This window comes from Tursiops truncatus, chromosome 5, assembly GCF_011762595.2.
Source record: "Tursiops truncatus isolate mTurTru1 chromosome 5, mTurTru1.mat.Y, whole genome shotgun sequence".
In the NCBI taxonomy this organism is placed as follows: domain Eukaryota; kingdom Metazoa; phylum Chordata; class Mammalia; order Artiodactyla; family Delphinidae; genus Tursiops; species Tursiops truncatus.
Genome location: NC_047038.1, coordinates 18573648 through 18598667, shown reverse-complemented (window position 1 = coordinate 18598667; position 25020 = coordinate 18573648). Strand labels below are relative to the sequence as shown.

Here is a 25020-nt window from a genome sequence, read left to right as displayed (position 1 = left end):
ACTTCAATGAAAAGAGTTTTAAAAAAGAAAAAGAAAAGTATAATTATTAAGCTGACCAAATACTTTGTTTATGAACGGCTCTCTTTGATCCTGAAGAAAAATATATGTGGAGAGCTGTATTGTAATTCGAATGGATTTTGGTGAGTAGGAAATCAGGAGGCTCTGTGTTGGAGGATCTTAATTACTATGTCATTGCTACCTCTTTCTCTGCCACTGGGATAGACCTGCTGTGAACTGATGTTCTTGCCTTTGGGCAGGACCGGGAGCATGTGACACTGATGTTTTCGCCTGAAAGTGTTTAAGGGCCTGTATTTTTGTCTTCTAAACTCATAATTCATAGGTTCACTGTAATCCGTGCACTTCCTGTTGGCACATCCAGTATAGTTGATTAGGTTTGAGTTTTCTTACTTCAAATCACATTCCAATTAAGCTTGTCTCTGTGAGATTACACTTGGGTCATCTGAGTAGAATGTTGGATAATTTCTACAGGTGGCTCACTGTGAACATAGTTCTTTATAATTTGTTGTTCCAGATTTTATTCTCAGAGTAAAAATCCGTATGTATTCAAGGGTATCTGATACTTGGGTGTTGGTTATATTTTGTGTATTTTCAGGAATTTGAATATTTATCAAAACAAAATAGAAACAGTGCGAATGTGAGGAAGATTTCTTAGACAACTGCGTAATAGAGCCTTGTTCTGTTTGAAACACGTGTAGGTCATAATCTTTGCTTTCAAGTAGGGAAAAGGACAACTTAAAACAAACAAATTAAAACTATGGTATAGGGTATATGTGTTGTTATTCATGAGAATTGTGTAGTTAAGATGCTAGAAGTGGGAGAGACATCACTTAGAGTAGATAGTTAAGTATTGGAAAACTTTCTAGGTAAGGGAGCATTTAGACTGAGCTTCGGGAAATATGGGATGAATGACAAAATTTGAGAAATAAGGGATAGGACTTAGCCTAGTTAGATCTATCCTTGTCTATATAGCGAGTGTGTATTTTTTTAATTTTTTTACTTTTAGAAGAATATGTTATATATATATATATATATATATATTTTTTTTTTTTTTTGCGGTACATGGGCCTGTCACTACTGTGGCCTCTCCCGTTGTGGAGCACCAGGCTCCGGACGCACAGGCTCAGTGGCCATGGCTCACGGGCCCAGCCGCTCCGTGGCATGCGGGATCCTCCCGGACCGGGGCACGAACCCGTGTCCCCTGCATCGGCAGGCGGACTCTCAACCACTGCGCCACCAGGGAAGTCCCTGTAATATATTTTAATTTTGTTTTGTTAGGAGGGAAGTGAAGGACAGGTGTTGGTTCTTGGGGCCACAAATCGTCCCCATGCTTTGGATGCTGCACTCCGAAGACCTGGACGGTTTGATAAAGAAATTGAGATTGGAGTTCCGAATGCACAAGACCGGCTAGATATCCTCGAGAAACTGCTTCGAAGGGTGCCCCATTTGCTCACTGAAGCTGAACTGCTACAGCTGGCAAATAATGCTCATGGATACGTTGGAGCAGACTTGAAAGCCTTGTGTAATGAAGCAGGTGAGAGTGATTTGCTGTAGTGACTCTGTACTGATGGATTTAATAACTGGTTTATTTACAAACTGATCATTTATATCTCACTTATTTCCTAATGGAAGTAGCTAAATTTTTTTCTAATCATAAAATATATATGTTTTATGAAAAAAATCTGGATAATTCAGAAAACTATAAAAATGAAATAAGAATCACTCTTAATCCCTCTTCCTAAAAATAAAAATATACACATAAAAATATACACTTAAAAAAAGGATGTACTTGGCATATACAAGCAGTAAATAAATATTAACTGCTGTTAATATGACTTAATAATTTCAGATTTTCAGGTATTTAACTGATCTTCTGTTTCCCCTAATCTAGCAATGAATCAGATTTTGAGAAGGTAATTTTTAAAAAGATTAGTCTTAAAATTAAAGTGTCCCGTAGGGAAAATATGTAGTTTTGTGTATACTGTCTTAAATACTAGTGTATGTTGTGTTATGCAGTCGTGTTCTCTAACTTTATATAGCAGAATAAAGCTTAAGAACAGTGTGCTAGAATTTTTGCAAGAGATTTTTCTGAAGAGGCAGGGGTGTATAGTAGAAAATGGAAATGGATTTTGAGTAGAAAATACCTTTAAAATCAATCTTGTGGTCTTGGGCAAGTTCTTTGCCTTATCTGAGCCTTAGTTTTTCCCATTTGTAAATTGAGGGGTTTGTGGTAGATGATACTTAAGTGCCTTTGTACATATGACATTCCTTGGATATAAGGGAGAAGAAGAAATAAATGGACAAAAGGAAGGGAAGAAAGTAAGGGGGGCAGGGAAGAAGGATAGGAAGGATAGGATGAACTAGAACATAACAAGGAAGTACCCAAGTTAGGCACTAAACCTGGCCTGGCCTCATTAGCTACTTTCATACACCTGGCTTTTCCACTCTTCATTGTCTTCTCTTTTGTGTCTGAACGATTTAAACTTAGGTGGTTAATCAGGGCTTTCTCCCACAGTGTTCTTAGAAATAATGTTACAAAGCAGACTAATGCTGATTGTGAAGTTAACTGCATTTTCTCATTGTAACAGTCTGACTAAGGACTTGATTAACTTATACATTTGGTTAATAGTGTGACTCAGAAGGAAAGATAAAACAACTCAAACTCTATAATTAAAAATAGCCGAATTTTGCTCCAAATGCTATAGAATGGGCATATCTCACTTATTGAATATACAAGGGCAGCCCTAATGTGTGCATTGAGCATAGGAAGAAAAAACTCAGCTATACAGTAAATTTGAACTACGTATTCTCCTAGTTCTAGGTAAAAAGAATTGAACATTTAATGTTGCCTTCTAACTAAATTCAAATTTAGAGGAGTTATTAGGGGAAAAGTTGGATGGCTCTTAGTCTTTTAAAATGACTGCCTAGGGAAGTTTGAACTGCTGTGCCCCCCCCTTTTTTCTTTTAACATAGTAAGTGTCCTTGGACAAGTAGAAGCAGTCACAATTATTACACTGACCTTAGAATTACACACAAAGTTAGAATCATATTTTTTACAAAAAGAGTCATGGTAAAATTTTAATATTTAGAAGCAGTATGCTCAGTACATATTTGAGAAGTGTATGTGAAAACTGGGAGACATAATGAGATGTAATTACCACTCCACTCCTCTTGGTAGAGTAATAAAAATATTTATTCACTTCAGAGTTGAGTTTAGTTTTGTCTTTAAACCTCCGTTGAGCTTCATCTCCTCCTGTCCTTTCTTGCCTTTAGAAATCCCTGCTCTGTGCTAAGGAAACAACTCCAAGTGGTTATTGCTACCTTCATAGGTAGCAGTAGACAAGGTAGTGTTCTGTGGTGCCTTAAATAACTGCTGCTATTTTTTTGAACATTTCCAGTCAATTTTTGGCTTCCCACTGACAAGATTTCTCAGCTGTGCTTCTGACTGTGGACTTTAAATACGTCTTGCTTAAAACCAGTGCTTTTTAGGAGGCATTTTCATTGTTCACCAGTTGTGCTGTGTGTAAGTGGACAGCTTGAGAATTCCCACTGGCTTATCTAGGAAATAAGGCACCTTGACCTCCAAATTTGTGAGGAAAGTGAGAGACTCCAGCTCCAAGAGATGTATTCCTGAGTACACAAGTTAATTCTGTCTCTTATTTATTCTTTTCTGCAGAATTCAGATTCATTTCACATGTTCTCAATTCCAGACAGATCACTTGGAGTTGAGGTTCTCAGACTTTATTGTGCATCAGAATCACCTGGAGAACTTAGTAAACTGTAGATGGCTGGCTGTGCCCTATTCCCAGAGTTTCTGATTCAGTAGGTCTGGGCTGGTACCTGTGAATTCCTAATATGTTCCCAGCTGATGCTGATGCTGCTGGTGTGGGGACCACACTTTGAGAGCCACTGACATAGGTCACTGGTTCTTTTTTTTTTTTAAAGTAGGAACCCCTGTTTTTGTTTTTTAATTTTTTAAATATTTATTTTATTTATTTTTGGCTGTGTTGGCTCTTAGTTGAATGACACGGGATCTTCCTTGTGGCGCACGGGCTCCAGAGCACCTGGGCTCTCTAGTTGAGGTGCGCTGGCTCAGTAGTTGAGGCACCTGGGTTTAGTTGCCCTGCCCATGTGGGATCTTAGTTCCCCGACCAGGGTTCAAACCTGCGTCCCCTGCAACAGAAGGCGGATTCTTAACCACTGGACCACCAGGGAATTCCCAGGTCATTGGTTCTTAAAACCTCATTATGCCTCAGGTTCACCTGGGAAGCCATGCACACTCCCATGCAGGCGTGCACGCGCTCACACACACACACACACACACACACACTCTCTCTCTCTCTCTCTCTCTCTCTCTCTCTCTCTCTCTCTCTCTCTCTCACACACACACACACACACACACACACTCACTCACTTTCCATACTTAATTGAATAAAGAAGGTGGGGAACTGGAATCAGTATTTATAATGTTTTCCAAGTGATTTGAAGTAGCCAGTCTTGTACTTCCCTGTGAACAGGAAATGTATCATTAATTTAGGCCAGTGGTTCTCCTGCGTTAAACCTGTATAAGAATCACTTGTAGAGCTTGTTAAAACACAATTCTGGGCTGCATGCTACTGGTTTAGTAGGTCCAGCTGGGGTACAAGAATTTGCATTTCTATCAAGTTACAGGTGATAATCAGTGCTGCTGGTCCAAGGGCTACACTTTGAGAACCACTGATCTAGGCCAACCTGTTCTCTGATTTTTGGAGATTCTCTGTAACTGATTTAAATAACTGCATTTAGTTTAGGTAATGTAATTCTGACTCTCTCACTGATAGTGTTGAGTTTCTTCCTAGAGTTTTTATGTGATAGTAATGTACTACTGTACTACTACTACTACTGTATACTACTGTATCATTTTAGTCTCTGACTGTAGGAGAAAATGAGTGTCCTAGTTTGTCTTGCAGGTATATATAATGGTTCTGAATAAAACTTTAAAATGAAAAATAATTCTGAAAGATAGAAAGCCACAGTTAAGGAAGTAGTTAAGGATTAACACTTAAGAATACAAGTAGGAATGTAGACATGTGTTTTTCTTAGAACATTTGCTTGCTTATGATTTGTGGACATGTATGTTCTTTGAGCTTTTGGTGTGTTGGCTGTCTGGTGGTTTTCCTTTTTCCTGGACTGGCTTCTAGTTGGGGAGGCTATGCCATTTTTAATAAAATGGTGCACAGGTGTCTAGTAATAACATACATTGAAGTGATTCAGAATTTCATAAAACCTAAGTGAACTATGTTACTGATTGTTTTGTTAATCTTAAGGTTATTGTTTGTGGGTTATTAATACAAAAGATCAAAATCATTGTAATATATATGTTTGTGCATGCTTTTCCAGAGGACCGAAGGTTTGCAATCTATTCCAGAGTTTGTAAGGGTGATGCTGTGTCTTTTGCAGTGTGATTGCTCTCAACTTTTCTAATCTTTTTTTCTAGTGTTACTGAATATTTTCCGTACTTTTAAACTTTGTCTCCATAACAAATAAGAAAGTTGGAAATACTACTGTAGTATTGCTTTCAACAATTGGATCTCTTATTATCTGAGCAGATATAATGTTTAATGTTGCAGGTTGGGTGTGAAACTGATTTTCAAATGTTATGTTTTCTTTATAATTAATTTTTGAGCTAGAGTGTGGTTTGATAAGTCGTGACTTGTCCAAAAGCCTAATGTTTTGTAGCTCACCTTTTTAAGCAGAGAGCAGCTGCATTTTGAAATGTTTTATCTCAAGCAGACAAGCTGTTTATAAGCTCAACTCTGACACATCCTGACATTTAATGTCTATGTTTTTATCCCTCCTGGGATTAGGCTGCCTTTCTAATTAATTAGTTGCATAGCCTTTTATTAATTCCCTCAAAATTTATAATGTTTTAAATTAACAACATAGATAAGCATACCACACTTTTTTAGAAAACATGAAATGTTAATTATGCAGTGGAGACATGAATTATATAAACTCTGCTGAATGTTAGAAGATGCTTAGCAACAATGTTTTCCAAATGCAGGGATTTATTATAAACTTATCCTTCTAAGGCTGCCTGTGCCATTTCAGGAGAGTGAATATAAATAGAGCTTGATTTCTTCAAGAAGAGGTCTCGGTCATTTTGTTAACAGTGGAAGGAAGCGTTTGCTTCACATCTCTAAGAATTTATCTTTAGCATCCTTGTTGATTACACATCATTTCAACATGTTCATACCAAATGCTTGGGCCTTGATAAGATACCATCACAGAACAGGAAGAATTAAAACTCTTATTTAAACAATGATTTTGTCATTATTACACTTACGTAGGTCTAGTAAAAATACTGAATCTAATTATTATAACATAACTTCTTGTGAAATGGAAAATGTTATCTGTCTTGCAGCAGGGTTCTCAGATATTTATAGCTGTTAGTTCTCCCTCCCACCCTTCACTAGCTTATTTGAACAGGAATTTATGGAGGATCTCCTATGTACAGTCCAGTTCTTAAGAAAGGTTCTTTTTCTAACATTTTCCACCATTTTTGAATTCTGCCAATGTTATTTTCTAAGTTAGAATTAAAATGTTGATTCTTTAAAAATTCAATATTTTTAAATAAGGTGCAGGGAAATAGTAGGGTTTTGTGGAAAGCTTATGGTGAGCTCTAGTTTCAAATGCTAGCACTATCCCTTATCAGCTGGGAGTCACTGGGCAAGCCATTTAACCTCTTGAACTCTTTCCTCATCTGCTAAATAGGGATAACTTTTTTTTTTGTATAACATTTTTAAAAGAGTTCTTATGAGGTTTAGAAGTATAACCTGACAGCAGTGTTCATGGTTTATACAGGCCCTTGGTAAGTGTCACTTTCTTTTTTTAAAAAAAAATTTCATATTTTATGTGTATTTATGCACTTCTCTGGTAGGTGCTTATTTGAATTTTGACAGTATTCCTGATTTTATGAAGTATTTGGTTACTGTAGTACAAGTGGTATCAGGGAAGTCTAGCAGAATCCTTTACCTTGCTAGAGTAGTGACTTTTACTGAATCTGGATCGGTAAAAGTCTTGCCCATCAATAGAAATATGCAGACTAGAAACAGATATGGCTTATTTTGGGGGTGCCTCCCTGACAGATTTTCTTGCTGAATGTGAGAGCTCTCCTGTCATACATAGTCAGAGTTACAGTCTCTTCCCTCCCGTACCCACGTCGTCCCACATGTGAGTCCATTTTAGCCCTGCAGTAGAGCAACAAAATTAAATTGATGTATGTATCATGATTATCCTCTAATTAATGCATTTCATAAGGGATCATATCTTTATTCATTATCATAGGTGGATAAATAGGCAGTAATTATGCAATATAATATCATAAAACAATGAATTTTCCCCTCTGTTTTATAATTCTGAAATATAGTGATAGTTATATTTGTGATGTTAGGATTTTTCCTACTGCGTAAACATGGATATCATATGAGAAGTAGAATTTTTTTTGGTCAGTGAATTGGGTATCTTAATATTAGTTCTGCTGTTCATTTGAAATGACTGGAGATGAGTGGTTTGTTTCAGAAAAACAAGTGGTAGTTTTGATTCTGTTTAAGCTCTAAGTGATATATCCTATTTACTTCACTAGTGGAAAATTTTCTGAGTTGCCTTGCCAAGGCTATAAAAGTAGAAAACCTAAGGAAATGTTTTCTTTCTAATTAAAAAAAAAAAAAATCAGTCTTTCTAAAAAAATGTTACTTCTAAGAGTTACTCTTGATTCCTTTTTTTGTTACTCTTTATCAAATCCTGTCAGCTCTATTTTCAAAATTTATTCAGAGTTTCAGCTTTAAAAAAATTTTTTAACTATTTTTCGTTGCTCTTGTCTAGACTGTTGCGATGTCTTCTTCCTGCCCACTCTGTCCTCCACCTTCTAACCCTTTTTATTGTTTACATTGTCTAAGCTGCAGGATTTTGAATTGCAGGTTTTGGAGATGAGAGTCTTGGTTAGATCTATGTTTTAGTGAGTTGTCACCAGTTAGATTATGACTGAAGCCATTGAAATGAATGAAGTCACTTAGAGAGAATGAACAGAGTTCATTTTTTCGTTCATTTATTGAGCCAGGCACTGCACTTGGTGCTGGGACTACGTCAGTGAATAAGAGAGACTTGGACTTTCTCCTCTTAGAGCTCAAGATGCACAGAGAAGTGCAGCAGTGTAACACGTAAAATTATAATATGTTGTGTTGTATTTGCGAAGGATCAGGGAGGTTTTAGCCTGCTACTGAGGAAAGAAGGGATCCTGGGGAATACCACCATTCAAAGGTTGAATTGTTAGGAAAAATCTGGTATAGAAGACTGAGGGGTGGCTAGAGAGGTGGGAAGAGAACCCAAAAAAAGTGGTGACTCAAATGAGGGAAGATTCAGGGAGGAAGTAATTAGAAATAATATATTATTAGTTACCACTAATTGAGTACTTACAAGGTGCCATCCATTGTTTGCAGTGCCTTCACACGTGTTAATGATTTCTTACAGCATTCCTTATATGGTTATCTTCATTTTATAGGTGAAGAAACTTAGGTCAGACAGGTTATGGAACTTCACCAAGATCACACAGGAAATAAATAGTGGAGCCAGGATCGACAGTATAGAGACCACAGTGACATCAAGTGCTTAGTACTTGCGTGGTCATGAGGGCCTTGGAAGAGAGTAGTTCTAGTAGATCGCAATAAATTGAGGGGTGATTGAAAGTTGAAGGAACAGAGATAGTGACTGTAAATTATTTTTTCAGTTTTAATGGTGTGTTATTTAGAGTTTTTGTACTTTCCAAAAAAAGGGACAAATATAGTTGGCCTGCTGCCCCCCCGCCCCCCACCCCAAGTCAAAATCATATCAGACTATATTCCTTCATTATTTTCCTGGTTCCTCTCCTCTTACCTGGACCTTGCTCTAGTCCACAAAGCCATAGATCTTCAACCTCTGTTGGCATAAGAATTGTGCTATAAGCAAACTATCCTTTTTGTTCCTAACTCTGCATTTTTTTTTTTTTTTTGCGGTACGCAGGCCTCTCACTGCCGTGGCCTCTCCCGTTGCGGAGCACAGGCTCCGGACGTGCAGGCTCAGCGGCCATGGCTCACGGGCCCAGCCGCTCCGCGGCATGTGGGATCTTCCCGGACCGGGGCACGAACCCGTGTCCCCTGCATCGGCAGGCGGACTCTCAACCACTGCGCCACCAGGGAAGCCCCTAACTCTGCATTTTAATAGGGTTGGTAAGCCAGGTAATAGATAATTTGATATTAAAATTTTGATACCATAAGCTGTATTTTTAGGAAAGTTTGTTAAAACCTGGGACTGGTGAAGTGAATTAATTCTGTCATTTTAGAACTAGAAGACCCTATCAGAAATCATTTAGTATATTCCCTTATTTCACAGATGAGTACAGACTGTGTGATCCATCCAAGCTCAAGCAGTTAGTGAAGTCTTGGCCCAAGATTCAGGTCTTGAGACCAGTGTGCTTTCCATAGTGCTATTACTTTTAAAAGCAATTTTTAAAAGTGATAGGGGATTCGTAATAGACCTGGCTTCTGCAGTCAGTCTAAGTTATACCAATCATTTGTAATATAAATAACGCAAGAACCACAATACCCTCTTTGAGAGTATTCTGTTTAATTTCTTTTCTATGAATAAGGAGTGAGAAATGGAACTCTCCCAGTGATATATCAGGTAATACTTATCACCTTGTCTATACTTAATACTGAGTTGAGGGAGAGTAAAGACTCCAGATAAAACATTTCTGGAACTCTGATATTTTGAGGAAAGTATATTTTAAAAAGAGAGACTTAGATTTTTATAGTTGCTTTCAGTCTTCATTTGCCTGAATATACTATTCAGAAATTTTATGCCTAACTTTTACAACTCAAATCTGAGATCCAGATGCCCGTGTTTCATGTTACTTCTTTATATAATTGTCTGTAGGGTAGATAATAATTCTAAAAAACATTATTACTCCTGTGATGAATTTTAGTTTCTAAGGAAGGAACTTAATTGCATGCTCAAAAAATAACATCATTATTTAGCAAGCATTAAGTATAAAATTGTAGGATGCCATATGCATGGAGCAAGATGTTTGTTGATTGAATATGGAGCAGATGGTCTTGAAGAGCATGAATTTAGAGTAATTGCTCTTGTCTAGAAGTGATTATATCTGGATAGTGATGTGGGGCTTGAGGAGAACATGTCATATACCGGAAAGAATGTGTTGGCATTAGGCTTGCCTGGGGCATTTTGTCTTTTGTTCTCTTCGTTGCAACTTGTTTCCCATTTCAAAACTTTTGAGATCATTAGAACATAAAATAATGAAAGCAAAATGACACATTTAATTAGCTACACCTGTTTTTTTGTTTCAACGCTGTGTTTCTTAACATAGTTTTATTGGTTCTGTTTTTGTTTACATTTTAAAAATTAAACTTAGCAATGAAAGGAAATGTTATAGATTGCTTGCCCTAAGCTGTATTCCTTGATGATGTACATGTGTCCGTTTGCTCCTCTAGTTAATTGTTTACTTCTGGTTTATAAAAATATGTATATTTTTAAAAATTTAATTTCTTGCCATAGATTCTAGTATGGCCTCCTGAGGAATGGTGATGTCCAGTAATTTAAGCTTAGCATCATAGAATTTTCTGCACATGGCTTCATTCCCAATGGGCTGGAAACAACCTGGGGTTGTTTTGTTTGGGAGTTGTTTGGCCAGGGCCTTTTGAACAGTAGTGTCCCAGTGAAGTACTAGATATTATTTATGTAAGAATGAGCTTTTCTTTTTTTTTTTTTTTTTTTTGCGGTACGTGGGCCTCTCACTGCTGTGGCCTCTCCCGTTGCAGAGCGCAGGCTCCGGATGCGCAGGCTCAGCGGCCATGGCTCACGGGCCCAGCCACTCCGTGGCATGTGGGATCCTCCCGGACCGGGGCACGAACTCGTGTCCCCTGCATCGGCAGGCGGGTTCTCAACCCCTGAGCCACCAGGGAAGCCCGAGCTTTTCTTTTTGTAACAATAATATCCTTTCAGAAATTTCTAACTACTTTGTAACTGCATGACTTAACCTGGTGACAAAAGCAGTTACTAAAAAGACTACCTTTTCCAAAAAAATAAAAATAAAAAAGTAAAGCTGAAAATAATTTAGAGAAAATACTGATATATTTTAATCTTTCCATTTAATAAATGACATAACTGATGGCCAGAGGAGCTAAGTTTTATATGTCAGGTGACATCTGAGCTAGTGGCAGATCTAGGACCATGGAGGGTTGTTTGCATTAATATGATAGCTCCAAGGATCTTTAACTTTATAAGCTCTGATATACATTTAATTCATATAAATTCTGTTTCAACTTACGTTATTTTCAAGAATAGCATTTGTATAAAATACAGTACCTCTGTACAGCGTCTAGAATCATAGAACCTCATACTGAGAAAGAATCTGAAGGGCTCTGGTAGGAATTTCCAGTATCCTTGTTATGTTTTTACAGCTTTTGCAAATCTGTAATCTTCCTTATTTTCTTTTTCCCTTTCTGACAGTGTGCCATACTTCATCTTCTCACATTATCTACAAACGAATAGAGATGGATTTAGGTTTATTTAAAACATGTTCTTTCATATTTCTAAGTGTGAACTCTTTAAGGACAGAGATTTTGTCTTTTACTGTTCTTCAGGGATGCATCATCTCTGAAGTGTTATGCTCATTCTTGTCCCTAGGCCTTTTTTTTTTTTTTTTTTTGTGGTACGCGGGCCTCTCACTGTTATGGCCTCTCCCGTTGCGGAGCACAGGCTCCGGACGTGCAGGCTCAGCGGCCATGGCTCACGGGTCCAGCCGCTCCGCGGCATGTGGGATCTTCCCGGACCGGGGCACGAACCCGTGTCCCCTGCATCGGCAGGCGGACTCTCAACCACTGCGTCACCAGGGAAGCCCCCCTAGGCCTTTATATATGCTGTTCTCTCTGCCTTGAATACTCTGCTGCCTCTTTGGCCTCAATTCCCATATTAGCAGTTTAACATCAACTCATTTTTCAGGTCTAACTAGTTTAGCTTGTATACATGTTTTAGTCTCTCTTCATTTGTGAAATAAAGGAATATACTAAATGATTTCTGTGAGGGTTATCTAACTCTAAACTGTCACTAATCCTACTAAACTGAGTTAGATGTCCCTGACATGTTTTTATGCCACTTTGTTCTTTCCATGTCATAATACTTGGCACAGTATATAATAATAACTTGTTATCATATGTCTTCTCTTTTAGACTGTTAGCACTATGAGAGGTTTATCTGCCTTCTTGCTCTTTTGTACTCTAGAAAAAGAGCTCAGTACATTGTTGAATGAATTAACTATGTCTAGGAGTTTCTAAGTTAATATTTTGAATGAATGAATAGAACTAATATTGAAGAAGAGTACCTGTGAAAGAGTAACTTATAGTCAGTGAATATCTCTTCTCAGTGGCTTCATGACATGATATTTTATTTTACTATTTGCTTTGCTTAAATATGAATTGTACTGAATTGGCAAGTAAGTAACACAGGTACAGAATAGTGATTCTCTCATTGAGAACTATTCTGTAAAAAATACTTGCAGATTCATTAACATAGGGAATGCTCGTCTCTCCTCAAGTCCTGTTCTTTTCTACCTTGTTTATAGTGGCTTTGTTTATACGTTTTTTCCCTTTCACTTCATTTTTTATGTATTCTATTTTTTAATAAACTTCTTTCTGAAGTATAACATGTATAGAAAAGTGTAAAAACTATAAGATCCATGCATTTTCCAAAAGTATATATAACCAGATATAAAGCATTATATATATAAAGCATTATTAGTGCCCTAGAACTTCCATCAGATTCTCTCCCAGCCACTACTCTTCATCTCAGCACAAAAGGCAACCACTCTTTCTGGCTTCTAACACCATAGACTAGTTCAGCCTGTTTTGTGCTGTCTTCTTTCTCTCATATTATGGTTTGAGAGCTTCATCATTTTATTCAGTTGTAGCATTAGTTCATTTTTATTGCTATATTTTATTGTATAAATATTGTGAGTAATGATGCCATCGGTATTCTTGCACATATTTTTTTTGGTGCACAGATGTACACATTTCTGTTTGCTTTATATCTAGGTGTGGAATTATCAGGTTATAGAATATGTGTGTGTGTTGTTGTTAGTAAATACTGCCAAAAGTTTTCTGTGGTGATTGCTTCAATTTCCTCTTCCACTAGTGATGTGTGAAAATTCCAGTTTCTTCTCATTCTTGCCAGAATTTGGTGGGTTTTTAACAGTATTTCATTGTGTTTTTATTTCTCTGAAGACTGAGTTGAATACTTTTTTATATATGTATTGCGCATTTAGATATCCTCCTTCGTGACATGCCTATTCAGATATCTGTTCAATTTTTCTATTGTGTTGCTTTTAAAAAAATAATTACTCTCTTTACAGTGTCTTTGAGGAATAGAAGTTTGTAACCATATACATTTATTATAACATATAAATATAATGAACCAAGTTATCAACATTTTTCTTTATGGATAGTGATTTTTTTTTATCATGTTTAAGAAATCTGTAAATTCCACAATTGTGAATATTTTATTTTATATTATCTTCTTTCATTTAAAGATGCTTTATTATCTTTCCTTTTACATTACTATCTATGATTATTTCACTTTTTTCCATGTAGATAATGAGTTGTACCAGCACTAGTTAATGAAATGACCATTCTTCTTGCTCTGCATTGTTAACTAACCTTTGTCATAAATCAAGAGTTTGGGTTTGTTCTGAATTCTCTGTTCTGTTTCATTGATCTCTGTATCCTTGTGCAAAATACTGAAATATCTTTAATCACTTAAGCCTTGGGTAAGTGCACCTTTTTTCTTCTTCCTCAAGATTGTCTTGACTATTCTTGGGCCTTTGCATTTGCTTAGAACTTTAAAAATCAGCTTGCCAGACTCCCTCCCCTCCAAGACAAAACAAAATTGGATTTAGATTGGAATTATTAAATCTCTTGATCAATTTAGGGAGAATTAGAAAGTTAATATCTACAAGTTATCTACCATGTGGTAGATCCCTTCATTTATTTTAGGTCTTTAATTTCTCTCAAAGTTTTATAGTTTTAAGTGAAGAACTTAGTCTTGCATAATGTTCATTAGATTTATTCTAAGGTATTTTTTTAATGCAGTTATTTTTTAATTCTAAGTTTTTTTTTAATGCAGTTATAAATGGCATCTTGTAAAGTTTCACTTTAATTGTGTTTGTTGGTATCTGGAAAAACTAAACTCTTATGTATTGACTTTGTGTCTACCTACCTTGCTAAATTCACATATTAATTTTAATAGTGTGTATGGAAATTGGTTGAGTTTTTATGTATGTAGTCATGTTAAAGTTTTCTGTGTATACAATCTGCAAATAATGACAGTTTTCATTCCTTTTAACCTCTACACTTCTTTTTCTTGCCTTGTTGTAGTGGTTAGGATCTTTAACATAGTATTTAATAGAAGTGATAACAGTACTTATCCTTATCTCATTCTTGATCCTAGGGAGAAAATTTTTAACCTTTTACTATTAAGAATTATATTTGCTCTTTGTTTTTTTGTAGCTAATACGATAGAGTAACAAAATTTCCATCTGTTCCTAGTTTTTATAATTAATGATATTGATTTTTATGACATTCCTTTTCTGGGTCTATTGAGATAATCATATTCTCTTCTTTATTCTATTAGTGTGGAACATGATGTTGATTGATTTTCAAATGTTAAGCTAACTTTACATTCTTGGAATATAGCCATCTTGTCATGACGTATAATCCTTTATTTACATATTGATATTTTTGCTGATGTTTTGTTTAGGATATTTGCACCTATGTTCAGGAGAGATACCAGTCTGCAGTTTTCTTGTAATGTCCTTTTAATATTTGAGGAACAGGGTTATGCTGGCCTCATGAATCAAGTTGGGAATTATCTTGGCCTCTTTTTTTCTCTGCAAGAGTTTTTGTAAGCTTAGTGTTATAGTCATACTTAACTACTTTGTAACATTAACCAATGAAGCCATCTATGTTTAGAATTTTCTTTTTGGAAAGGTTTTAATTACATAATGAATTTAATAGCTATTGGAATATTCAATTATGTACTTTGTTTTGATAAGCTTTTTTTCCCCCCTAGAAATTGGTTCATTTCATCTAAATTTTTGAGTTATTTGGTATAAGGTTATTCCTGATATCCTCTTATTATCTTTTCAATGGCCTGTGGGTTCCGTAGTGTAGACCATTCAGTAGTCATTTTTGCTTCCTGATGTTGGTAATGTGTGTCTTTTCTCACATTTCCCTGATTCGTCTTGCCAGAGATTTATCTCTATTAGCCTTTTCAGAAAATAAACCTTTGGCTTTATTGATTTGTTTTTTTAATTGCACATTAGTTTTCCATTTCATTAATTTCTGTTCCTATCTTCATTATTTCCTTCCCACTGTTTTGTTTTGTTTATTTGTTTTTGGTTTATTTTATTCTTTGTTTTATAAGATGAGCACCTCATTGACTTTCACCCTTTATTCTTCCCTAATATGTGCATTATGCCTGTCATTGTCCCTTTAAGTACAGCTTTAGTAGCATCCCACAAATTTTCATGTTATATTTTCATTATTATTCAGTTGAAAAACTTAACAATTTTCATTGGATTTTTTTTTTTGACCATGAATTATTTGGAAATGTATTGGTTAATTTCCAGATGTTTGTATTTTTGGTATCTTTTTGTTACTGATTTTGCTATTAAGTCTCATGTAATCAGAGAACATAAACATTATGATTTCAATCCTTGAAATCTGTGGAGAGCTGCTTTGTGTCCCACCCTGTGGTCAGTTTTGGTACTCCTTCCAGGTACCCTTGAAAGCATGGATATTTTACTATTTTGGATATTTATTGTTTTGTATATATGCCAATTAAGATAGGTGAGTTAATTTTATTTTTATAACTTCTACATATATATTTTTTGTTTGTTTTTGTTACTGAGGGAAGTGTGTTAAAATCTGCAAGTAAGGCTGCAAATTTGTCTGTTTCTCCTTTTAGTTCTGCTTAATTTTGCTGTTTATACTTTGAGCCTTTTTTACTAGGCATGTATTAGAATTTTATGTATTCTTGGTGAACGGACCCTTTTATCATCCTGAAATGTCTAGTAATACCTCTTAAAGTCTATTTGATAGTAGATATAGATGCACTATTTTCCTTTTACATGCATGGTACCCTTTTTCTATTTTACTTTCAACCTTTCTGTATTTTTATATTTCAGAATATGACTCTTGTAAACAGCACAAATTTGGGTTTTATTTTTTTCATCTATCTGATGCTGTCAGTCTTTTAATTCAAGTACATGATACGTTTATATTTAGGGTAATATCTTAAATACTTAGGTTTAATTTACCTTCTATTTGTCCCACTTGTATGTTTTTTCATCTTTTTTACTGTCTTCTCTTGGAATAGTCAAGTATTTTTGTTACTTCCTCATCTTATGGTTATCTTTTTAGTTATGTATTTTACTCATCTTTTAGTATTTATCTTACATACTACAATATGTCTCCTTGGCTTACTAGAGACTAATGCAAGAAAAGTGCAAACAGTTTGGGAACACTTTGATTCTCTTTACTGCAAAAACACTATTATTAGTGTTTTATTCAATTATTATTCATTTATATTTGTCTACATATTTGGTGGTCCCTGTAACAAACCACTAAGTTTGATGCCCCACTAGGAGTCATCACAGGACTCAGCATATAGTTGTATTCATGGTCTTGATTTATTTCAATGAAATGATACCAAGCAGAAGCAGCCCAAGGCACATAGCGCAAAGTGTGGAAAAAAAATAGGCATAAGCTTCCAAGAGTCCTCTCCCTGTGGAGTCACACAGGACATTTTAAAAATCCTCCAGCAATGAAGTGTGACAACATGTATGTAATGTTGTCTACCAGAAAAGATCATTAGAGACCCAGTGCTAGGGATCTACACAATGAACCAATTTTCCTATTATTCATTTTCCAGCTACTAAATAGCCTGTCCTTTCCTCATTGATTTATGATATATTATTGTAAATTTATCAGATATTAATATTATACATGTATGGATTATCTCTGAACTCTATTCTGTCTCAGTGTGGTCTGTATAGTCTTACAACTTTTAAACACATATTTAATACTATTAATTATATCTTAATATCCAGTAAGGTAAATCTTATTTATTTGCATTACTGTTGAGTTAGTTATGTATAGACCTTTATTCCACAGCATATTTTTAGGGAAAGTTTGTTCTAATTTAGCAAAAATACACAACTGACATTTTGACTGCGGTCACATTTACAATACATAGATTATTTTGAATATAATCGATGTTTTTGTTGTATTGTCATCCCATTCAAGAATATGGGATGTCTCCCTTGTGTTCATATTTTCCTCTTTATTAGAATTGTCTCCATAGGGGTGTTATGTTTTTGGTTAGGAAAATTCCTATATACTTTATTATTTTTGTCATTGTTGTGAATGGTATCTTTTTTTCTTACTATATTTTAGAATTGCTTTTCTTGGTGTGGAAAAAGCTTATATTGATTATTTTTTGCAGGTTGTCTACCTTGCTTATCTCATAATTCTAATAGTTTTTTTTTGGCTTTTCTGGGTAAATTATTGTCATATGCAAATAATGGCAGTTTTATTTCTTTCCATCCTTTTGGCTCTTTCTCAGTCTCATTTTTTCTATTCTTAATTGCCAGGGACTGTACAATTGAATTATCCAGTAGTAGTGATAGTGGCGTCCTTGTCTTGTTGACAGTTTTGAAGAGACTGCATATAAAGTTTTTTCATCAAGTGTAATATTTGCTAAAGATTTCTGGAATGTAGTCTTAAGTACACTTTGCTAAGAGTATTTTGCATTACTTTTATCATTATAAATGGATGTTGAATCTTATCAAATATTTTTTCTGCATTAGTAAAAATAATTATATAATCTCAATAATGTGGTGAGTTAGGTTTTTTGATGAACTGGCCTTTCATTTCTGAGATAAACTCTATTTGATTGTGAAATCTAATTTTTAATGCACCGTTAGATTTAGTCAGCTAATATTTTATTTAGAACTTTTGTCCCATGTCTGTAAGTAAAAGGCATTTTTTTCTTGTTCATATTTGGTTTTGGAGTCTAGGTTATATTAGCCTCTTAAAATGTTTGGGTAGTTTTGCTCTCACTTATAAAAACCTCAGTCTGGGGGACTTCCCTGGTGGCGCAATGGTTAAGAATCCTCCTGCCAATGCAGGGGACACGGGTTCGATCCCTGGTCGGGGAAGATCCCACATGCCCCAGAGCAGCTAAGCCTGTGTGCTACAACTACTGAGGCTGCGCTCTAGAGCCCGCGAGCCACAGGTACTGAAGCCCGCACACCTAGAGCCTGTCTCCACAACAAGAGAAACCACTGCAATGAGAAGGCCGTGCACCGCAACAAAGAGTAGCCCCCACTCGCCACAACTAGGGAAACTCCTGCGTGCAGCAGTGAAGACCCAACGCAGCCAAAAATATAAATAAATAAATAAAATAAATTTATTAAAAAAGAAACACCTCAGTCTGCATTATAATGGGAAAAAAGGATATTTCTTAAAAATTCCATATGATTGTTATTTGTGTCATGATCCAGTTAGGAGATAGAACCTCTACCACTCATTTTGTAGAGAGAATTTACTATAAAGCATTCATAACAAATTATAAAATTACTAACTGAGAAGCTACTATCACCTGTAAGGCTGGGGAAACAAAGGAAAGAGGTTGGGATTTCTAAAATCTAGAACTCAGACCTCTGAAGAACTGCCTGATATTTTGAAGGCTGGCTCAGACCTCTGAGAATGTGGCACTGGTGGGTTGGTGCTGATGTCTCTTAGGGGTTGCTAGAGTGGTGGTCACAGGAATAGCAGACAGACAGGAAGCCCACAGAAGTAAAGAGTTAGTCTCTTCTCTCCCCTTCATCTGCAGTCTCTCTCTAGAGCTTTGCTCTATCATTGGCAAAGCCTACCATGGAGCCAAAGTGTAGTTTGCAGAGTCTCAGCCCCAAGTATCACAAAACCAAGTTTAGAAGTATGGTTTTGGAGCTGAAAGTCAATAATTTAGTAACTGGTACAACTGAAAACTAAGTTACATAATGCTCATATAATCTCTGTGTGAGCTGCAAAAGAAATTATATAAGGAACTAAATGTTAAGAATAGAATGGTAGTAAAAACACTGTTTTAGATTTTATCTAAGAGGGAATTATAACAAAAACAGTTATCAGGAAACAGGAAGGGTTAAAAATAAATGCATTCAACTCAGGTAATTGGAAAAGAGCAATACAGTGAGCCCAAACATGAAAGAAATTTAAAATGTTAAGGGTAGAGTCAATAGACTTGAGAACAAAACAGCAAAGTTTAAAATAATCTCATTCTTTGACAAGATTTTTAAGATTATGAAGTCAGACCAAGGTCCATTCAAGAGACAGAACCACACTAGTGGAAGTTTTTGGTGAAAGAGAAAAGTAGATGCAAATAAAATATAGAATGGAGGAAATAATGACATGGTAGAGATAAAAAAAACAAACGTTCATTCTGGCTGTTAAAAAACCTTGTCTGCGGAAGAATAATGTGGAGATCTATGTCACTGGCTTACCTATTAATTTCCTTGCAGCCTCATGATTAACTTTACTTTGATTAACTATACTTAAATATGTATGTTAACATTTTTAGTATAACCATTAAAATAATAGAGAGTGTATAACTTTAAAACTAAATAGAAGGCAAAATGGAATGTGAAAAACACAAAAGATTGAGTCTCAAAGAAAGCAAGAAAAGGAAGTGGTAAGGATTAGAATAATTTTAATGCAAAACTTATTCCTTAAGATAAGGATGACTACCGTATATTGATAAAACATTCAGTTCACTGGGAAGTTATAACTTTTAAATCTGATGTACTTGACAGGGTAGCTTTGAAACATAAAACAAAAATATCTGTAACTACAAGGAGAAATGAACAGAACAACCATTTTAGTGAGTTCTAACACATCTCTCTCAATCGTTGAGGATAGAGAAGGTTTGAAGAACACTATCAAGAAGCTTGATGTAATGGATATGTATTTGGAACACTGAACCAATAACATATATACATATTCAAACAGGTAGAGAATGTTTATGAATTTGCCATTCGAAAAATTCATTTCATACAAACCTTGTTCTCTAAATTAAATTCAGTCAGTTAAAAAACCTTCACGGGGCTTCCCTGGTGGCGCAGTGGTTGAGAGTCCGCCTGCCGATGCAGGGCACGCGGGTTCGTGCTCCGGTCCGGGAAGATCCCACATGCCGCGGAGCAGCTGGACCCGTGAGCCGTGGCCGCTGAGCCTGCGCGTCCGGAGCCTGTGCTCCGCAACGGGAGAGGCCACAACAGTGAGAGGCCCGCATACTGCAAAAAAAAAAAAACCTTCACAGTTTGGAAATTAGAATATTTTAAATAAATTATTGGTTGAACTGTAATATGCAAATAAAAAGCTATTTGGAATTGAATGATCAAAATCTGTGGTATGTGGCTAAAGGAATTCTTACAGGGAAATTTACAACCTGAAATTCTTATGTTAGAAATGAAGAAAGGTTGAGAAATAAAAAGCTGTGCATTAGTATTAAAAAAATAATAAACCCTAAAAAACAGATTTAATAAAGATTAGACAGAAATGAATGGAAGAAGAAAAGAATTATGAGAAATAAGTAGAATGATTTTGTGTGCTATTCCATCCTGATTGCCCTCCCCTCCCTGCTACCTCTGCATGGGTATCGTGAGCTCTGGAGTTATCACAGCCTCTGTTCAGCTTCTCTTGTTGATTCCAGTACTTCATTAGAAGCTCTTCTTGGGCAGATCTTTTACTTTATTTAAAGAATAGTCCTCGGCTTTATTGGCCAGGGGAGGCAAAACTATTCTTGCAGCTTTTCTCTAGGTCCCAACTATTTAGAACATGGTGATTTCCACTACTCTGTCTTCCAGTTTGCTGATGCATTCTTCTGTATCATGTAATCTACTGTTGATTCCTTCTAGCATATCTTTTACTTTAGTTATTGTATTCTTTTTTTTTGAAGTATAGTTGATTTATAATACAGTGTTGTGTTAATTTCAGATATAACATAATGATTCAGTCTTTTTTCAGTTTATATTCCATTATAGGTTATTATAAGTTAATAGGTGTACTTTCCTGTGCTGTATAGTAAATCATTGTTGCTTATCTATTTTGTATATAGTAGTTTGTATCTGTTAAGCCCATACCCCTAATTTGTCCCACCCCACTTCCCTCTCACCTTTGGTAACCACAGGTTTGTTTTCTGTGTCTAAGTCTCATTCTGTTTTGTTTATACATTCATTTGTATTATTTTTTCGATTCCATATGTAAGTGATGTCATATAGTATTTGTCTCTTTCTGTCTGAGTTGTTTCACTATGCATAATATTCTCTAGGTCCATCCACGTTGATGCAAATGGCAGTATTTCTTTCTTTTTTATGGTGGAATAATATTCCTGTGTTTGTGTGTGTATGTGTGTTTGTGAGTGTGTGTGTGTACATATATATTCTTTGATTTTTATGAGCTGTTTGTATATATTGGATTTTATCAATTATTGTATTCTTTTTTTTTTTACAAATTTATTTTATTTATTTATTTTTGGCTGCATTGGGTCTTCGTTGCTGCGTGCAGGCTTCCTCTAGTTGTGGCGAGTGGGTACTACTCTTCATTGTGGTGCATGGGCTTCTTGTTGCGGTGGCTCCTCTTGTTGTGGAGCACCAGCTCTAGACGTGCGGGCTTCAGTAGTTTTGGCACGCAGGCTCAGTAGTTGTGGCTTGTGGGCTCTAGAGCGCAGGTTCAGTAGTTGTAGCTCACGGGCCTGGTTGCTCTGCGGCATGTGGGATCCTCCCAGACCAGGGATCAAACTTGTGTCCCCTGCATTAGCAGGTGGATTCTTAACCACTGTGCCACCAGGGAAGTCCCCAGTTATTGTATTCTTTACCTTTGTTTTCTTCATTATATTTTCTCTCTGTTAAAATTTTCACTGTGTTCATCCATTCTGTGTTCGCTGAGCATCTTTACGATTATTACCTTGAACTCTCTACTGAGTAGCTTGCTTATCTCCCCTTTGTTTAGCCCTTTTTCTGAGTCCTTTGTCTTGTTCCTTTATTTGGAACATATTCCTCTGTCTCCTCATTTTGCAGATTTTGCTGTGTTTTTTTTTCTGTGTTGGGTAGGTCAGTTATGTTGGCTGATTTTGGAGAAGTGGCCTTTTGTAGGTGACATTCTATGGGGCCCAGCAGCACACTCCCCTCTGGTCACTAGAGCTATATGCTCTAGGGCAGTGGTCCCCAACCTTTTTGGCACCAGGGACTGGTTTCTTGGAAGATAATTTTTTCGCGTGTGGTAGGGGGGAGGGATGGTTCAGGCGGTAATGCGAGCGATGGGGAGTGGCAGATGAAGCTTTGCTCGCTCGCCTGGTACTCACCTCCTGCTCTGCAGCCTGGTTCCTAACAGCCCCCAGCCCAGGGGTTGGGGACCCTGGTCACTCTAGGGTGTAAGGTGTGAGCCCTACATGAGCTGCATGGGTCCTTCTGTTTTGGTGAGGCTGACTGCTAAGGGTGCTTGCAGAAGACACAGTTTTGTTTTTTTTAATCGAAGTATAGTTGATTTACAGTGTTGTGTTAACTTCTGCTGTACAGTAGAGTGATTCAGTTATACATATATATATATATACACTTTTTAAAAAATATTCTTTTCCATTATGGTTTATCATAGGATATTGAACATAGTTCTCTGTGCCATACAGTAGGACTTTGCTACTTATCCATTCCATATACAGTAAGGCCCCTACATACAAATGAGTACCATTCCGAGAGCCCATTCGTAAGTCCATTTTGTTTGTAAGTCCAACAAAGTTAGTCTACGTACCCAACTAACACAATCAGCTATATAGTACTGTACTGTAATAGATTTATAATACTTTTCACACAAATAATACATAAAAAACAAACACACAAAAAATAAAACATTTTTAGTCTTACAGTACAGTACCTTGAAAAGTACGGTAGTAGAGTACAACAGCTGGCATACAGGGGCTGGCACTGAGTGAACAGGCAAGAAGAGTTACTGACTAGAGGAGGGAGAGGAGGTGGGAGATGTCAGAGCTGAAGGATCGACGTCCGGGTAGTAGCTCTTTTTTTTCTTGTCATAGATGACACGGTAGCACTGGATTGCATTCTGAATGGCGGCTGCAACCTTCCTGTACTGTTCTATGTTTGCGTCCTGTGCCTCAAAAACTAACAGTGCCTCCTCAAATAAAGAAAATCCCCTTGCCATTTCCTGTGTCGTGAATCTCTTCGGTTCTTCAGTTTCTTATTCTTCCTGTTGTCGTTCCACTCTCAATTATTTTCACTTTTGTTTCCATCGTTATTGCTTGGCGTTTCTTAGCAGTACCACCTATATCACCGCTGCTTTCACACTTGCTTCCCAACATCCTGGGCTTGAAATAAAGATACTGTACTACTGTACTCTATACAGCAGGGGTCCCGGAACTGGGCTGCACAACAGGAGGCGAGCGGCAGGCAAGCAAGCAAATCTTCATCTGCTGCTCCCCATCGCTTGCATTACTGCCTGAACCATATCCCCCCCAACCCCCCACCGGTCTGTGGAAAAATTGTCTTCCACGAAACCAGTCTCTGGTGCCAAAACGTTTGGGGACGGCTGCTATACAGTACTCTACAGTAAAGTACACAAAAGCTCAACCTGTTGTAGAGGATGCATGCATGTTACAGTGTATTCCAGACACGTGAACAGACTTACGTGATTAGACGTGCAAATGCATGTTCGTATCTTTGAAAGTTCGAAACTTGAAGGTTTGTGTGTAGGGGACTTACTGTATAAAAGCCTACATCTGCTAACCCCAGCCTTCCACTCCATCCCTCTCCTAACCTCCTCACCCTTGGCAACCACCAGTCTGTTCTCTATTTCCGTGATTCTGTTTCATAGACAGGTTCATTTGTGTCATATTTTAGATTCCACATATAAGTGGTATCATATGGTATTTGTCTTTCCCTTTCTGACTTACTTGGAGGCAGGGCTGTCCCCAGCTCAGTAGGCTGCCAGTCCCTGCCTCATGAGTGGCTGCTGCTCTTTCCAAATCCCTTTCTCAAATGAAAATAATCGGTCTCCTTTATTGTCCCACTTTATGCCTTGTGACGTAAATGTGGGAAAATTATTAGACCACTTCCTTTGTTTCAGTTTCTAGTATATCAGTACTGGTAGGAGTAAGGTATCTGGTCTAAATTAGAAATATTGACAAGTATTGCCAGATAGCCATTTGGGACATGAAGTGTTAGATTCTTTTGGTCTTTTGATCACTTCCATTTATGTAAGATTTTTTAGAACTGCTTTAATTCTTTCAGGTCACCAAGGTGCTGTCTAATACAACACAGTGCCTTATTACTGAGGATTTATTTATTTAGTTTTTTATGATTGCACCATTTGAAAGGTATGTTGGGCAGTGAAACAACCTAGTTTAAAGTAAACTTTTATTTTCATGTCAAGAACTGTGAAGGTTTGCGATTTTACCCTACTTGCAATTTAACAAGTTTCACAAGTGCTTTCAGAAGACACAGTATTCCTGCGTCAGAGTCAAAGGATAGACTACTACTTACAGCAACAGAAGTAGCCAGAGAAGCAGCATTTGCACCAGCTCCCGGAGCCTCACTTCTCACAAAGAGATACAAAAAGGGCTGGGTGACATCTGAGTCCTTATGAGGTGGCATTACAGGAGAACCTTGAGCTTAGGGAACCTTAATCTTTTGAAATGGGCAGTAAGCATATCTGCCCTTTGCTTTGGAGGGAGACACTCTGTCTTCCTGTACACAGACATCCTTGAAAAGATAGTCTGAACAGAGGCAGTGCTTCTGCTGGAAAGATAAGCAGAAATGTGAGAGATGTGAAGAATTATCTTTCAACATTTTTG

General features: G+C 36.7%; 1 protein-coding gene across 8 annotated transcripts in view; it reads left to right on the top strand.

Annotated features, from left to right (window-relative positions):
* AFG2A (AFG2 AAA ATPase homolog A) overlaps positions 1 to 25020 on the top strand; it is a 356296-nt gene that overhangs the window by 16810 nt on the left and 314466 nt on the right. For all 8 annotated transcript variants that reach the window (XR_012331875.1, XM_033856703.2, XM_073804854.1 and 5 more), the window contains exon 9: positions 1297 to 1552. Coding sequence is in view for 7 of the 8 variants with exons in the window: in XM_033856703.2 (XP_033712594.1) it covers positions 1297 to 1552 (256 nt within the window). In the remaining variant the exon portion in view is untranslated. The remainder of the gene's footprint in view (positions 1 to 1296; positions 1553 to 25020) is intronic.